This window comes from Orcinus orca, chromosome 18 (assembly GCF_937001465.1).
Source record: "Orcinus orca chromosome 18, mOrcOrc1.1, whole genome shotgun sequence".
Taxonomy (NCBI): domain Eukaryota; kingdom Metazoa; phylum Chordata; class Mammalia; order Artiodactyla; family Delphinidae; genus Orcinus; species Orcinus orca.
Window position 1 is genome coordinate 75,134,337 of NC_064576.1, and position 17,872 is coordinate 75,152,208.

At 49.0% G+C, this 17,872-nt stretch overlaps 1 protein-coding gene and 1 long non-coding RNA gene across 4 annotated transcripts in view; one reads left to right on the plus strand and one right to left on the minus strand.

Moving 5' to 3' along the window:
* The window catches only part of ATP8A2 (ATPase phospholipid transporting 8A2), a 531,116-nt gene that overhangs the window by 503,215 nt on the left and 10,029 nt on the right, over window positions 1–17,872 (minus strand). For 2 of the 3 annotated variants that reach the window (XM_049700910.1, XM_033409346.2), the window contains exon 1: window positions 14,686–14,849. The exons of the other annotated variant lie outside the window; for it this stretch is intronic. In XM_049700910.1, coding sequence (XP_049556867.1) covers window positions 14,686–14,761 — 76 coding nt within the window. In that variant the 5' untranslated portion in view covers window positions 14,762–14,849. Of the gene's footprint in view, window positions 1–14,685; window positions 14,850–17,872 lie in introns of those variants that run through there. 3 annotated transcript variants of the gene reach the window in all.
* Window positions 1–17,872, plus strand: part of LOC125961885 (uncharacterized) — a 61,141-nt gene that overhangs the window by 40,269 nt on the left and 3,000 nt on the right. The window lies entirely within an intron of this gene.

Here is a 17,872-nt window from a genome sequence, read left to right on the forward strand (position 1 = left end):
GTCAGTGGGCGACAGTCCCTTAAAAAAGAAGTATATGTTAGAAAAATATATTTCAAGACCATGTGTTCCCGTTGGGTTCTGGGAAGATATGGTGGCCACACATACAGAGGGAAGTCCCCACCTCGCTCTAGAGAAAGCTGGCCTGGAAGGAAAACATCTGGATGCAGAGAAGATGAAAACTGATTCCAGGTCACCCGGGGAGCTCCTGGCAAAGGTGGAGGTTGACTCCATAACCCATACAGCTCAACCTGAATTCTGCTTAGCGATGCTTCTTCCATATTCTCTCCGGCCCCAGTCTGCTCCAGCTCAGCACTGCTAACCAAGGTGGGCTGTTTCATGGGACAAGAACCATTCTACCAAGGAAGCCCCTCTAGGTGGGTGTGGGGAACTTAAAGTTCAGAGGACCCTATTTCCACTAGCCTTGAATTGGCACCCAGCCAGACTCAGCCACCCTCTACTGAAAGGCAGACAAAGAATGAGACAAACGGAGACAAGTCCTCAGCTTGTGGGGTTTTTTTTTGTTTTTTTTTTTTTTGCGGTACGCGGGCCTCTCACCGTTGTGGCCTCTCCCGTTGCGGAGCACAGGCTCCGGACGCGCAGGCTCAGCGGCCACGGCTCACGGGCCCAGCCGCTGCGCGGCATGTGGGATCCTCCCGGACCGGGGCACGAACCCGCGTCCCCTGCATCGGCAGGCGGACTCTCAACCACTGCGCCACCAGGGAAGCCCCCTCCGCTTGTTTTGATGCAGACCCAGGGGCCACCAGCCCGGCAAACCAACAGGGGAGACAAGCTCTTTGTAAAGGGCACTTTCAATCAATCCTGCCCTTTCACCCACTCAGAAAGACACATCCCCCAACAGGCAGAGGCCCCGCGGCCACGACGCCTGCTCGTGGCTGATTTCCTGCCTCTCGCACACACCCGCTGCCTTTACCCCGGAACCAAAAAGCACTTATCTTTGTCACTCACAATCTGGCCTAAAGTGTATTCATTGCTAAAAAGAAGAACAGCTTGAAGCAGAAGAATAAGGACGAAAAATGGTTATTTTGGCAGAAAAAGCTTTGGGCTGCCTCTTAAAGGGAACAAAAGCCTCCTATTACAGCCCGAGCAAGCGTTTATTAATAATACTGCTGCAGCCTTTTTCCCAGATTCGATTTATAACCCGAGAGACACAAACACCTGCGCCGGTGAGGCAAAGCCTGGGAGAAAACGCTGCTTCTATGACAGCATCACGCCAGTAATCTGCAGATCCCAGTTTTAACGCTTTCAGTAAAAAGAACAACGATCCCTTTCGTTTGTATAATACTGAACCATTTTAAAGGGCTTCTGCATACTTTTCATTGTATCCTCATGACTCTGCTAATGCTGGAAGGGCAAAGAACATATTCAAATTTTACGGAAAGAACAGGCGTCTCAGAGCAGGTAGGGACCCGTCTCATTTCCCAGCTGGGCGGCACTAAGTGCCTAATCGATTCATCTTTGTATAAACCCAGTGTGGCCGTTGTTCAGTGAATTGAATAAAAGTCAACAATTAATGACAGCTGAAGACGTGATCATAAGAAAGAGACGCTAAATAATAAAAGACCCATCGTGGAGCCGGGCAGTAACAGAACCCACGTGTACTCAGACTGTCACCTCTTAACCTTACCCACGCTTTCAGTAAAACGTATCACGTTGTATGGGACCTAAATCTATACAGATCTCCCTCCTCTCCTCACTCTACCCGGTAGCGGCCACTGTCCAGCCCCCAGCGCCACACCCCAGACTCCACGGCGAATCCACGGCGCCAGCCGGCCAGTGTTTCTGTTCCCCAGATGGGGGCCTGAGCCTGACTACACCTCACGTTGTGTGGACTCAGCACTAAAAAAGTGGAACCAGGGACATGCTGGCTACTCCTCCGTGCAACGGAATCTGATAGCTTTATTTTTTAATCCGTGTACTTATATATTGTACATTATGATAGATGGTTGCTTGCTGGCGTTTTGCAAAGCACATTCTCAACCACGAACAGGTATTGAGGAAAAGGTCCCTGCTGCCCACTGTGATCCTCCCTGAGCTCTGCCTCCCCTAACACAGGCTGCTCCAGGGTGCCCACCATGGCCAAGACACCTTCTGCACGGCATCCTGCAAGGACAACAACGTAAACATCGATACAAGTAGGTTTCTTTTCTTTCCCAAAGAGCAGAACTAACCCAAAGGGCTTCAACTTAAATTATCTTTCACACTTGTTTAATGCCTACGATGTTCAACGCACTGAAAGAGAGGTAAGGTGAGCCTCCTGCCTTCAAGGACCCACAAGGAGAGTTAAGTAATTTAAATCCTTCTAGGATAGCGTTTTGTTAACTGACTTTCCTGCCATGTCCTTCACTAGACTAAGAACTTCTAGGGGTCGGGGATTATGATGTTGTTTGTTTAACCCGATCATAGCTCAGCGCCGGGCACTTTGGAGGCCTTCAACAAATGTTGCTGAATGATGAATAAATAGAATAACTAAATAGTTTCTTTAATTGAAGCATAGTTGATTTACAATGTTGTGTTAATTTCTGCTGTACAGAAAAGTGATTCAGTTACACATATATATATATGTTCATTTTGATATATATATTCTTTTCGTTTTGGGTTTATCATAGGATATTGAATGTAGTTCTCTGTGCTATACAGTAGGACCTTGTTGTTTATCCATCCTATATATAAAAGTTTACATCTGCTCACCCCAACCTTCCACTCCATCCCTCTCCCAACCCCCTCCCCTTTGGCAACCACCAGTCTGTTCTCTACGTCCATGATTCTGTTTCTGTTTCATAGGTAGCTTCATTTGTGTCATATTTTAGATTCCACATATAAGTGATATCATATGATATTTGTCTTTCTCTTTCCGACTTACTTCACTTAGTGTGATAATCTCTAGGTCCCTCCATGTTGCTGCAAATGGCATGATTTCGTTCTTTTCTATGGCTGAGTAGTATTCCATTGTATACATGTACCACATCTTTATCCATTCATCTGTCGATGGACAGTTAGGTTGTTCCCATGTCCTGCCTATTGTAAACAGCACTGCTATGAGCTTAGGGGTGCATGTGTCTTTTTGAATTATAGTTTTGTCTGGATTTATATCCAGGAGTGGGATTGCTGGATCATATGGTAATTCTATTTTTAGTTTTCTGAGGAACCTCCATAGTGTTTTCCACAATGGCTGCACCAATTTACATTCCCACCAACAGTGAGGAGGGTCCCCTTTTCTCCACACCCTCTCCAGCATTTGTTATTTGTAGACTTTTAAATGATGGCCATTCTGACTGGTGTGAGGTGATACCTCCTTGTGGTTTTGATTGCGTTTCTCTAATAATTAGCGATGGTGAATATATTTTCCTGTGCTTTAGAATATGTAAATAATTGATGGAAGAACGGATCAATGGACAAATGGATGGATGGGCAAAGAATAGACAGAATGATAGGAGTTCAGGGTAGGGGACAATTACTGCTGGTTGGAGTACAAGAGGGAGAAAATGCTTGAGCTGAATTTATCAAAAATAAAAATGCAGACTAATCCTCCCATTCAAGAGTCTTCCTCTCTGTTACTGGTTCTGCCCAGAGGCAGGATGTACCTCAGAAACTCACTCTATTCTATCTCATGCCGCTTTACCTCCAAATTGCCCTGTCCCCTCCCACCACCACCTCCATCTAGATCTATACAGCCTTTGAGACATAACTGAGGATAACCAGGTAAACGGATAAACAGATTGTGGTACATCCATGCAAGAAAATACCTGTCAGTGATACACAGGGATGAAACCACAGACAGGAGTGAACCACAAAGGCAGTACGTGAAGGAAGCCGGACACAAAAGCCTGCCCACAGGCTTCCCTGGTGGCGCAGTGGTTAAGAATCCGCCTGCCAATGCAGGGAACACAGGTTCGATCCCTGGTCCGGGAAGATCCCACATGCCGTGGAGCAACTAAGCCCGTGCGCCACAGCTACTGAGCCTGCGCTCTAGAGCCCATGAGCCACAACTACTGAAGCCCGCGTGCACAGAGCCTGTGCTCCGCAACAAGAGAAGCCCGCGCACCGCAACGAAGAGTAGCCCCCGCTCACCACAACCAGAGAAAACCCGTGCGCAGCAACGAAGACCCAGCGCAGCCAAAAATAAATAAATTTAATGAGAAAAAAAAAAGAAATAAAGAAGGAGGGACTCCCCAGGCAGTCCAGTGGTTAAGACTCTGCGCTTCCACTGTAGGGGGCGTGGGTTCGATCCCTGGTGGGGGAACTAAGATACTGCAAGTCACGCTGTGTGGCGGGGTGAGGGGAAGGGGGGGGAGGAAGGAAGGAAAGAAGGAAGGAAGTGAGCTATAAGCCATGAAAAGAACCTTAAATGCATATCACTAAGCAAAAGAAGCCAATCTGAAAAGGCTACATTCTGTATTATTCCAACAAAAGAATATTCTGGAAAAGGCAAAACTATGGAGACAGTAAAAAAGATCAGTGGTTGGCAGGGGCTGGGGGTGGCGGAGGGGAATGAGTTAGCGGACCACAGCGGGCAGGGATGCGTATCACTGCACATTTGTCACCATGTGACCCTACAGCACTAACTTCAGAGTTAACACACACGTCATCACATCCCAGATGCCACCTCCCTGGCCTCAGTATAACACTGCTGGCATTATCCTGGTGTGTCCTGTCAACACACCATCCTGCATAGAAGAGCCTGGATGAGGGACTTGGAAGCACAGAATACCACTCCCACCCTGAGCACCTTGCCGTACTCCACAGACACACCCATAAAGCCCAGATCTCTACTGAAATCACAGACTGCAGACCGCACAGCTCTTCATTATACAGACTTACCGACTAAGAGTCAAATCCTATCCCTAAAGCAAAATACCCACACACCACTGATGCAACTTATCAGACCACCAATAACAGCACAAGCATCATCTGGGGTACCAGCACTGTACATATGATCGCTGCCCAAAGTTTCATCAGTGTAGTTTAGAAGAAATTCCTAAAAACTCAAAGTCATGAACAACCTACAAAGTCTCACTTCATCCCCCAGTAATAAAACTTACCCTGTTTTCTCAACAAGACTCAGTACCACTCACAGCCTGATGGTGTTTGAACATTACCTACTTGGATTTTTTTTCTTTCCTATCTACTTCTTCCATTTTTTTCTGGGACCCTCATTGAAGAAAGTAATACGTGACGGAGAAAATAGACACTAAGAGGGAAACATTTTAAAAATGTGTTGCTTAAAAAAAAAAACCCAATTCAATGCCAATTAATGACTGGCCTCTGGGAAGACGATGCCACTGGTTGTGAAGAGAGCCAGCTGCTCTCCCCGGACAGAGCAGCACGTGGTCAGAAGTTCATTCCACCATAAATCGCAAGTCTATAACGTCTGAAGATCCTCCCTGCAAAGATCAACGGATAATATCTGACGACGAAGACTCCCAAGCAGCTAGGTTTTATGAGACATTAGGTTCAAAGAAATACAGTAGGACTTTGCAGTATTATGACCCAGTTCGTTTTCCAAATTAATTCTAGGTGGATCTTAGATTGTGCCCAGGGGAGATTTGCACTCAGTGTAAGAGGAAGACAAAACAACCCTGACAAGAACACAGCCAGAGCCCGGAGACACAGGCCGTGGTCTCCATCAGCATCCCTGGAGCCCCGGCGGGTCCTGGCTTCACCCGTCCCAGCCTTGCTTCCCCTGCCTGGAAATGCGGGTGATGGACTGCTGGATGATTTTATTCCTGAAAGTCTGTAATTCCATGGACAGTCGATCGAAACTGTTTGGACAAGATGATCTCTCATCGTGCTGTCCAACAGAAATAGAATGCAACGTTTAAACATATGCAATCTGAAATTTTCCGGTAGCCACACTAAAAAGAAGAAACACGGAAAATCATTTTAATGATATATTTTTTATTAAACCTGACATAGCCAAAATATTATTTCAATATATAACACGTATAAAATATTATTAATGAACGTTTTACATTCCGTTTTCGTAATAAGTCTTCAAAATCCAGCGTGTACTTTCTGCTTATAAGAAGCTTGCTTCTGGGCTTCCCTGGTGGCGCAGTGGTTGGGAGTCCGCCTGCCGATGCGGGGGACGCGGGTTCGTGCCCCGGTCCGGGAAGATCCCACATGCCGCCGAGCGGCTGGGCCCGTGAGCCGTGGCCGCTGAGCCTGCGCGTCCGGAGCCTGTGCTCCGCAACGGGAGAGGCCACAACAGTGAGAGGCCCGCGTACCGCAAAAAAAAAAAAAAAAAAAAAAAAAAAAACCAGAAGCTTTGCTTCTGACTCACATTCACTGTGCCCAGCAGCCCTGTGCGCCTGGCGGCTCCACACTGGATGGCACAGACCTAGAGGGATGCCTTCAGCTTTGATAACGTCTGACTCTGTGCAGATATCCTGAGCCCCCTGAAGGACAAATATCGGACCAGCGAGATGGAAATACAACTTTCTACTTCCCCACTACCAGAAAGCTCCTCCCTCGCCGCTCACCTGCCTGGTGTCCAGCTCTCCAGCTCATGTTTCCATAGTCACCCTCCCTTTTCATCTCTGATGCTGCCCTGGTTCAGGCCATCATTATTTCCCACCTGGGATATTGCAGCAGCCCCTAACTGTGCGCTTTGTTCGCAGTCTTCACTTATGCCCTGTGTTTCCGTCCAGCCCGATTCATTTTCACGGGAGGCCCCTTCTCAGTCACCTACCCACGCTGGTGTTTCCCCTCCCCCGAAAAAAGTGCCTGAACCCTAACTCAGAAGCAGAGCCGAGTAACGCATTCCCAAGCATCAGGAAGGGTCCACGTGCACACGAGCGCAGAATGGACCCAGAGCATCTATTTGTTACCTGAACCAGTAAAAATGAACAGTTCAGGTACTTTGGGGAAGGGACAGGCAGGGCAGGGGACACAACAGAAACCGCATGATCGTACACTTCTAGCAATTTGGTCAGGCTGCACTCCACTGCTGAGTGAGTCCCCTGAGATTCCACAGGACAGAAGATCACGCAGCTTGTTTGCTAGATATATAGTAACTACATCTTTGGGGGTTTAAAGATGGACAACCTAAATGTCCATCAACAGATGAATGGATAAAGAAGATGTGGTATATATATATATATACTCAGCCGTAATAAAGAATGAAATAATGCCATTTGCAGCAACATGGATGGACCTAGAGATTATCATACTAAGTCAGTCAGAAAGAGAAATATCATATGATACCGCTTATATGTGGAATCTAAAATATGACACAAATGAACCTATCTGTGAAACAGAGACAGACTCACAGACATAAGGAACAGACCTGTGGTTGCCAAGGGGGACAGGGGTGGGGGAAGGAAGGATTGGGAGGTTGGGATTAGCAGATGCAAACTAGTATATAGAGAGAGAATGGATAAACAACAAGGTCCTACTGGAGAGCACAGGGAACTATATTCAATATCTTGTGGTAAACCATAATGGAAAAGAATATATGCATGTATAACTGAATCACTTTGCTGTACAGCAAACTTAACACAACATTGTAAATCAACTATACTTCAATAAAAAAATTTTTTTTAATTCTGTAGCTCTAAAACCAAAGTTATGTTTCCTCAGTGCATTTAGAATACAGAAAATAAAAAGAAAATGGGAAAGAGTCTTAAACAAGGATAATCTTGATGAGGCTAAAAATAGTTGATAAGAGGCCTGATCCTGCAGCGCCCTGGCCTGAATAAATCAATCACCCAGCAGGGAGCTCTTTCCCCCTTTGAATATGAATGAACCTCTCCCTGGTAGGAAGGTGTCATCTAAGCTGGGGAAAAAGCAAACGTCTTTGTACTTAGGGTCTGGAATGCGATTTCAAATGTCAGAACAGAGAAGTGCTGACGCCTCATGCTGTTCGCTTACCCTAGTTCCCCATATGATCAGTCTCGGTGACGTGCTTAAAATACTGCAGTAAAAAAAATAAAAAAAATACTGCAGTAATCCTGGCATCCTCAGTGCCATTGACGGCTAACACAGAGACAGAAAAGGGAAAAGGGGCTCCCAAACGCTCCATCAAAATGTGGGAAATGTGCCATTTGCTTATTATTTGGCATGAGATTACAAGAGACTGGAAAACGTCCTTGCAAATGTAAAACCTCGAGATCAAAGTTAATCAGGATTAGATTGCTTTTTAGGGTGAAATTTGATGATACATCAGATTTCGATTCTTACAGAGAGGCAGTGAGCAAGGTGAGAGATGAACTGTGAGAGCAAGAGACCTGCACACGGAAACAACACACCACACACACACATGTGCACGCACACTCTGACACAGTGAGCCTCCACGACCACTGCTGATGAATGAACGGCACGTGCACTCTGGGGAACACAGCTAGCGGGCAGACCCAGGCAGCTGTGCCCGTGGGACTGTGTCCCTCTGCGCTGTCAGGGTATCTGCAGGTGCAACCAGCCATCCTCACTTCCAGGCGAGGGCTCTCTCCAAGGTCCTGCTTCTGCGTTTGCCCCTTGATAATGGGGAGAAACTCCCAGGGCACGGATATGAGATCACTCTTATTTTTAGCCTTTCTTAATGGGTGTTAACATTTGCTCTAAGCACTTTTAACACCTAAATGGATGTAAATAATACCTTGTATGCAGTGTGGTATTGACCAGAGGTTATATTTAGTCAATGTCAAGATTCAGGGAGGAAAGGAACAGACCCATCTTTAAAGGTGTTCTGTACAAACCCTCCCATAAATGTTTGAAAACTTTTTAGAGAATAATTCTAACTTAACTTGAACTTTATTTTAACTTAATCTTAATTATTTAGAGAATCATTTTAATTTGTCTAGCCGGCACCTTGGTCAGATGAGGGTTTAAGATAAAACATTCACTGTAAAAATAAAATCAATGAATGATGAAATAACGGAAGGCATCAGCTGAGGTGCTTATTGACCTCTGCAGGATAAAAAATGACCTTGGAGGCAGGACTACTTCTCACGGAAGGTGACAACCTTCAGAGACATCAGAGGATGGAAACTCTATCCATAATCAGAGCGCTAGCTGGGTAATCACATACACCCAATAATGACACAAAAAGAACACAAATTCCCCAGTGAGGACTATGCAGTCATCTCCTAGTTAAGGCCTCCATCATACGATGGAGACGGGAAAACAGTGACAACTGAAGTTTTTGCCAATTCTGCTGTTTGCAGGGTAAGTGTCTAGGTGGTGGAGTTGACCTTAGCTGATGACAGGCAGCATGAGAAAGGTCAGATGTGTTGTCGATACGAGCTCGACCGTATCATAAAGCCCTCTCAATGGGTCGAGTAATGAATGCGCGCACGTTTATACACGTTACTCGCTAATCACAACCATCCCGTGAACTACAAAATTTATTTTCATCCTTATCGGTGACGGAAGTAGAGGAAGCTTTTTAATGTCACACAGGTAGCAAATGACGCTGTCAGAATTTAAATCCACTTCTCTCTAACCTGAGAGCCCGATGTTTTAAATCCCATATACACGAGCTCTAAGACTCTTCCAAACACAATCTAGACCCTTAGATCAAGTCCAAAAATAATCCATGACAAAGCTCGGTCAAATCTGTATTTATTGAGTACCCACAGGATAGATAGTACAAAAAATGGAAGAAATTAGACCCAGTTCTTTATTTCCACTTGAGGAAGAGAAAAGAATATAGAATGAATGAATTTGTTCTGTGAATGCAGGTCTGATATTGAACTAGGGAGGTTGGAAACAGTGGAAAGCACCCTGGCTTCGGAAATTACCTGGTCCTACCAGAAGCTGACCAGCAAACAAGACACAACTGGATTGCTTTTCTCTTCTGTGAAATGAGGGGATGAACTCTGAGATCCCTTCCAGCCCTTACATTTGAGCTCTTTGCCCTTTCAGCTGCCCCAATTCTCCTCATCCTTCCCTTGAAACTTGGGTCAGATTGTTAGGGGAAAACTAGGTCCATGTAGGAACGCTTTTTAAAACAAAACAAAATTAAAACTTAAAACCACCTTTGAAGACCAGTAGGAATGCTCGTTAGGGGAAAACTAGGCCCATGTAGGAATGCCTTTTAAAACAAAACAAAATTAAAAATTAAAACCACCTTTGAAGACAGGAGAGGGCAGAAGAGATGGACGGGCAGAGTGACATCCATCCAACACAGAGGCTCAGCGGTGTTCTAGAATAGGTGCTCTACAACTTAATGGCCCTGAGGGAATAGCCTATCAATGAAATTACAATGATATAACTCATATGTCTTCAATTGGAGTACATGACAAGACCTGAAACGTAACAGTTAACTAGTTTATTTGATGAGAAATGACTGTGCTTTACTTTTGTATATTAAACTTTCTATTTTGAGACCATTTCAGATGCACATGCAGTTGTAAGAAATGACACTGAACTTTCTGTGTACCCTTTACCCAGTTTCCCACGACAGCACCACCTTGCAAAACTACAGGACAACATCACAACCAGGATACCGACATGCAGGAAGTCAACACAGAACATCCCCATGAGCACAAGGATCCTCACGTTGCCCTCACATCCTTCCCACCCCTGCATCCTCCTTCACCCCTGGCAAGCACTAATCTGCCCTCCGTCTCTATGCTGTTGTCATTTCATGAACGTTACATAAATGCGATCAGACAGTATATAACCTTTTGTGGTTGGACTTTTTTCTCTCAGCGCAATTCTCTGGTGCTCCATCCAAGCTGCTGTAGTTGGTTCCTGTTATTGCCGAGCAGTGTTCCGTGCTGTGGACGCAGTTGTTTTTGTTCAATCATCCAGCCCCTGAAGGACATCTAGCTTCTTGTGATTAGGAGTAGAGCTGCTGTGAATGTTGAAGTACAAGTTTTTGTGTGAAGGTAAGTTTCTGTTTCCCTGGAATAAATGCCCAAGAGTACAAGTGCTGTGTCAAATGGTCACTGCAGGTTCAGCTTTGGAAGACACTGCCAACATTTTCTCCCAAGTGGCTGGACCACTTCACCTGCCCAGCAATAACGAATGAGGGATCCAGTTTCTCTGCACCCTGGCCAGGATCTGGTGATGTCAGCAGTTTTCGTTACAGCCATTCTGACAGGTGTGCCATGATTCACTTTTTTTTTTTTTTTTTTCGGTACGCGGGCCTCTCACTGTTGTGGCCTCTCCCGTTGCGGAGCACAGGCTCCGGACGCACAGGCTCAGCGGCCATGGCTCACGGGCCCAGCCACCCTGCGGCATGCGGGATCTTCCCGGACCGGGGCACGAACCCGCGTCCCCTGCATCGGCAGGCGGACTCTCAACCACTGCGCCACCAGGGAAGCCCCCATGATTCACTTTTAATGAACACAAGGATCCAGAGACAAAAGGAAGACACCCTCTACAGCCACCAGGAATCTTTAGCATCTTCCTGGTCCCTTATGATTATCTTCAAGGTACACAGTAAATCAGCCTCTGCCCTTAATGAACTGAGTAATGGGTAGGAATACAAGAGTACCTCCCTAGTGTAATACAACAACCAACTTCTCAGAGCAAATATCATACTCTAGAAGCATGAAATTCTGCAAGCATTCCCTTTAACGTTCTAAGAGCAAAGCAGAAAGGGCACTTCTGGTAAACTTTTGTCAGTACTAGCAAATATAATCAGATAAGAAAAATAAGGGTTATAACAATTATAAAGGAAGAAATGAAATTATTATTTGCAGATAATAAGAATATCTACACTTGAAAAATTTAGAGAATCCGTAACTATCAAAATTCATAAGACTGTTCACTAGGTTGTTGGGTACACAGTCAATATAAAACCCCAAAACCTTTGCTAGGCACCGGCAACACCAATTGAAAATGTAATTTTGGGGACTTCCCTGGTGGCGTAGTGGTTAAGAATCCGCCTGCCAATGGAGCGGACACAGGTTCGATTCCTGGTCCCGGAAGATCCCACATGCCGCAGAGCAACTAGGCCCGCGAGCCACAACTACTGAGCCTGCGCGTCTGGAGCCTGTGCTCCGCACCAAGAGAGGCTGCGACAGTGAGAGGCCTGCGCACCGCGATGAAGAGTGGCCCCCACTCACCGCAACTAGAGAAAGCCCTCGCACAGAAACGAAGACCCAACACAGCCCAAAATAAAAATAAATTAAAAGAAGGCTCAACATTTTTAAAATGTCTCTTCTCTCCAGATTAATCTACAAATTGAATGCAACTTTAACCAAAATCCTAACAGGATGGTTTTGTTTTCAGAAAAGGCTCTTTTAAAAATACCCGTGGAGGAGTACAGGGCTACTGTCCAGGCCTCGCCACTCTGTCGAGTGGAAAGAAGAGGCCTCAGAGCTCAGGACCCTCCCTCGCAGCCCTCACAGCTCCTCCCCCACTTCCATCTGCCGTCTTTGTCGTCCAAACTGATCCCAGCAGGCCCTTTACCCAAGTTCAAATGCCTGCCCCCTGGGAGCCCACACTGTCCAGGTCGCCCGCTTCCTCACACAATGTGTAAATACCCCAAACAGACCACCGTCTCTTAAAACCTTCCTCCCTGTCTTCCTGAACTCACAGCCTATCCGTCAGTGAAGCCCCTCCCCCTCCCCCCCCCCTCTGGACATGGCTGCACTGCTCCGCCCTGATGCTGCTGCCACCCACCGTGGATCTCAGATCCCTGCCCTTCCTTCTCCCTGTAATGCCCTGCCTTTGACCTTCATGCCAGCAACTGTGCAACAGTAGCTTTAGCCTTAAAACAGCCTTCTAGAACTCATATCCTCCTTCAGTGACCCTTCACTGTGCTCCCCGCCACGCGCCCCCAGTTACAAAATTCACCCCAAAGAGTTTTCCGGTCATGCTGTTTCCAATACCTGTCCTCTTAGTCTCTCTTGAAGCTGCCCTTACAGATACGCTTCCCTGTGATTACACACAATCAGCTCCCCTCAAGGTCACCCATGTCGTCCCCTCCCCACTGCTGAAGAAATGGGCGGTTCTCAAGCCTCACCTGTCCTGAGCGCTTGGTAATGCTGGGCCCAGCTGGACACCCCGGCTTCCTGGACACCGCCTCTCGGGTTCCCTCCGAGCTCACTGGCCACCCTCACAGCCCCCCTGCTGTTGCCTTCATCTCCCTGACCTTGAAATGCTGGAGTGCCCAGGGCTCTGCACAAGGACCCCTCTCTTTCTGGCCACGTGGATACACATCACGTAAGCGGCAGGGCCCAGTGGCAAATGAAAACGCAGGCCCCCTGTTCAAAAATCAGTAAGACCCCCAACATAGCAAGAGCAGAGCATGAAGACAAACTCGGGACTCTTCCAAGACCGGGGCCCGTGTGAGGCGTGGTTACACACCCGTCCTGAGAGCCCATCCTGCTGGGCCCGTGGGCCATCGTGAACGTCCTTCTCTGGTCTGGACACCGGCCTGATTCACACGTTCAAAAACAAATTCCTGACCACCACCCCCGCCAAAAGGAGAACCTCCTCTTCCTGCAGCTCTCCCTATCTCAGTAAAGGGTACATCCTTCCAGTTTCTCGGACCAAAACCCCTCGAGCCATCTTTGCGTCTCCGCTCTCACTGAGACCCCACAGCCCAAGCGTGAGCAAATGCTGCGGGCTGTACCTCCTAACACAGGGCAGCTGTGCCCTCACGTACACCTTGGCACCGACGCGGGGACCATCTGGCACCTGGACGGCGCCCGCCCCCCAACCGGGCTCCCCGCAGCAGGTCTAGCCTGAGCGCGTCAGCCCTGGGAGCCTCTGACACTGGGATTCTCCGCAAATGTCTCTGAAGGCGCCCTTACGTTACTCAGGTTTACAAAACACTGGTCTAAACTGTCTGATAAGTTGTTTTCCTCTCACATTATTCAACTACAGGAATAGGAAAGTCACTTATTTTTATAGGCCTATTTTCTCCAAGAGAGCAAACAAAACCCACGATTCCAAGCGACCCCAGCTCCAAACCGCAAACCCTGTACCTTCCTTGTATCAGAGATGGACCTACAAACTTGCCAAGAGTCCTGAAACGGAATGAAATCTAATCCCTTTCCACCTCTCATTCCCTAAGGGTGTCGACAGCCCATCAAGTATCACAATCACGTGACATCCAGCTCAACAAGGCTGGGGTCCCTAAACATGCTACAAAACGAACGCAACACGGCGCCTAAGGATGCGAGCGGACGGGATGCCGCCCTGGGGGCACCGGGCGTGTGGCTCGAAAAGACCGGCCTCCGAGGCCCAGCCCGGGCGTCCCCAGGGAGGGGGGAGGGTCACCGGCTGGAGCGTCGCTGCGCGAGGCCCCGGGGCCCCAGGGAGTCACAAAGCTGGGGTGCCCCGCCGCCCCACCCCCCAGCTCTGCAGCAAAACGCGCGGCGAGGCGGCAGGGGCGAGAGGCTGGTGCGCAAACCGCCCCGAACCCACCGCGGTGGGGACGGGCACCGGCGGCGGGGGAACAATGGCAGGCGCGGGGGGGGGGGGGGGGTGGCGGCCGCCCTCACGAGCACCTGCCCGGCGCCCGGGCTCTGACCTTGTCCCCACCCCCGGCCCAGGCCTCCCTGGTGTCGGGGCGCCCAGCCCCCGGCGGGGGCGGGGCGGGGGCGCGGGGGAGGGCGGGGGGCGGGGCGCTGGGTCCTGACCGCGCCCCCGCCCTCTCCCCCCGCCCCGCCCCCCGCCCGGACCATCCCCTCCCCACCCCACCCCGCCCCGCCCTCTCCCCACCCCCAGCCCGGACCGTCCCCCTCTCCGCGCCCCCGCTCTCACCTACGGACGTGCGGGTCCACGACCTCCGGGGCAGGGACATCTTAAGAGTCTGGCCGCGGCCGGGGCCGTTGGGCATCGTGTCCCCCGCGGGCGCTGCGCGGGGCTGGGCGCGGGGCCGGCGGCCCGAGGGCCATGGGGAGCGCGCCGGGCCGGGAGCGGGCGGCCTCCTGCGCGGGGCTGCGTCGTCCGCGCAGCTGCAGCGCCCAGTGCGGCGGCGCCGGGGCTGCGGGCTCCGGGCGCGGGCGGGCGGAGGGGGGGCCCGGCCTCCGGGGAAGCCTCTGGAACGTCGCGCAGGCCGAGGCGCCTTCAGGTGCGGAGAAGGCACGCGGGAGGCGGGATCGGTGTTTTAGGGGCTCGCCTAGGAGCCGGGCGCCCCTCAGGGACCGTTTCTCTCTGTGCCCATCTGCTACCTGGTTGCCCCGCCTGCCACTTGTCAGGGGGCGCAGGTGGGAGTCGTTCGGGCTCCTACTTTCCTTTTTATCCCGCCGCAGTTTGTCCTTCCGTGTCCAGTACGGTGGGACCTCTGCGAACAGGTATTTCTAAGGTGCCTGACATGTGGCCTGGAACTCAGTAAGGTCCTGGGTCTCTGGACTCCTCACCCGAGCCCTGCAGCCTCCCTACACCTTTAGCTAGTGGCGTATTGAAGCTGTAAGAAATTCTGGGCATCACTTAGCGCGCGACACACACACACCTTCTTCCATAGAAACAGAATCGTTGAGAGGTGAGGTGACTGGTCCAAGGTCACTTGATCTACTTTTGCTTGTTTTTACTTTAATGTTAATTTTGAAACTGTGCTTGGTCCTGCTGGGCACCATTCCATAAAGAAAATAAAAGGAAAAAAAGCTGCATCTTTTTAATATCTGATAAAATTCTGACCTCAGAGTGAACACACACGAAAAAACAATTTAAGGAAGAGCCGGCCCCTGCGTTTACCGATGTGACCGCGAAGCTTCACTGAACACAAGTTAAACACCAGGGGCTGACAAGGAGAGCAGGGTTCAGCAGAGAGGATTCTTGCCCGGGAAGGCAGAGCCATGAGGCCCCAAGCTCCCGTCCCGCTGGCCTCTGACTCGCATCTTCTTAGAAAAAATGCAGAAGGGATGGACAACTTGTTTTGAAAACTGTAGGCTGACAATTTCAGCTTCAAGTAGGATTCCCGCCTGACTATCTTGGGCCTAAAACAAATCAAAATGGGTTCCTGATAAGAAATGAGTCTTTAGCAGGAAGCTGAGGAAGAAGGAATGTTCTAAATTGTTGAGCTGAGCTTCAGGGCGGGAGAAAATGTTTCCTCAGTGGGTCGTCACAGATGCTGAGGGTGATCCTAAAAATTCCTAGCAATGCGTTTCTCTTTATAAATTTATACATAAGACTTTAAGCCATTTCTTAAGCCCTTCTTTACCGTAAACTAAAACCCCATTTCCTTTTTAAAATGTTCATACATGTATACATCTGTATGTCTACCTTTTATATGTCTATGTCTGTCATGTCTATAGACATTTAAAAAAAATTATTTATTTTATTTATTTATTTTTGGCTGCGTTGGGTCTTCGTTACTGTGCGCGGGCTTTCTCTAGTTGCGGCGAGTGGGGGCTACTCTTCGTTGCGGTGCGTGGGCTTTTCATTGTGGTGGCTTCTCTTGTTGCGGAGCATGGGCTCTAGGCACGCAGGCTTCAGTAGCTGCGGCACACGGGCTCTAGAGCGTAGGCTCAGTAGTTGTGGCTCATGGGCTCTAGAGCGCAGGCTCAGTAGTTGCGGTGCACGGGCTTAGGGGCTCGAACCCGTGTCCCCTGCATTGGCAGGTGGATACTTAAACACTGCGCCACCCAGGAAGTCCCTCTATAGACATTTTTAAAGGAATGGCATATATATGGCACGTAAAAAGGTATAGATAAGCATACAGCTATCACGCATGTCCCTACTCTCCAGTTTAGGGAACAAAACAATATAGACACAGTGGAGCCAACAGTCCCCAATCCCTTTCCTTTCCCTCTGTCCCCAGACCAATTTCCTTTCAGGCTTTCTTCATAAGGCCTCTCTCCTGTCCTTATTTACAAACTAACTAAAGAGCCACTCTGACAGGATTGGGCGAAGCGTCCGGGAAGGAAGACCGTTTCGTGGACATCCTTATTCTCCTTAGGTGGTCGCCTAAAGCACTCTGCGAATGCATTCTGATGACTCGTGTCCAGATTCTTCTCATTTTTACACACTGTTTTTAGAGAGAGTGGGCCACACTGGACATGGAACTATCAATATCTATTGATATCTATTAGTAGAACCAGCAGTATCTATTTTCCAATGACAAAGGGGCAGTTGTCACAGACCCTGTCCCCCTCAATCATTCATTCACTCATTCACATTCACATCCAGCGTGTGACGCCAGCTGCAGCTGGGACCCCTACACGTGGCCTCTTCGGGTAGCCTAGGCTTCCTCACACCATGGTGGCTGGATCCAGTGGTGCGGGGAAAGAGGAGGCGGGTGAAAGCTATGTCAGCCCTTCTAACCTGGCCTTGGAAATCGTGCAGCATCTCTTCCACCACATCCTGTTTGTTAAGGCAGCCACAAAGGCTGGTTCAGTCCAAGGGGACGGGAAAGAGACCCCATCTACTGATGGAAAAGCGGCAAGATTCTGGAGAAGCCGGAGGATTGGAAACACTGTTGCAGCCACTTGGGGAACCAGAACGAGCAAGAAGCAATTTTAATAAAATATTATTTATAGGGCTTCCCTGGTGGCGCAGTGGTTGGGAGTCCACCTGCCGATGCAGGGGACGCGGGTTCGTGCCCCGGTCCGGGAAGATCCCACAGGCCGTGGAGTGGCTGGGCCCGTGAGCCATGGCCGCTGAGCGTGCACGTCCGGAGCCCGTGCTCTGCAAGGGGAGAGGCCACAACAGTGAGAGGCCCGCGTACCGCAAAAAATATATATATTATTTATAATGGTACCAAAATCATAAAATACTTATGGAAAAATTAATGAAAGATATGCAAGACCTCCACACTGAAAACAAGGCATTTGGGCTCCCAAAGGACAAAACAGAAGGACTTACACTGCCTCATTTCAGGTCTTAGGCTAATGCTGACACTCATCAAGACACTGTGATGGGGACATGTGAGTAGACAGAGCACCGAACAGCACAGAGTCCAGAAACAGACGCCTGCACATAGAGGGAAATGATTTTGACAGGCACTAAA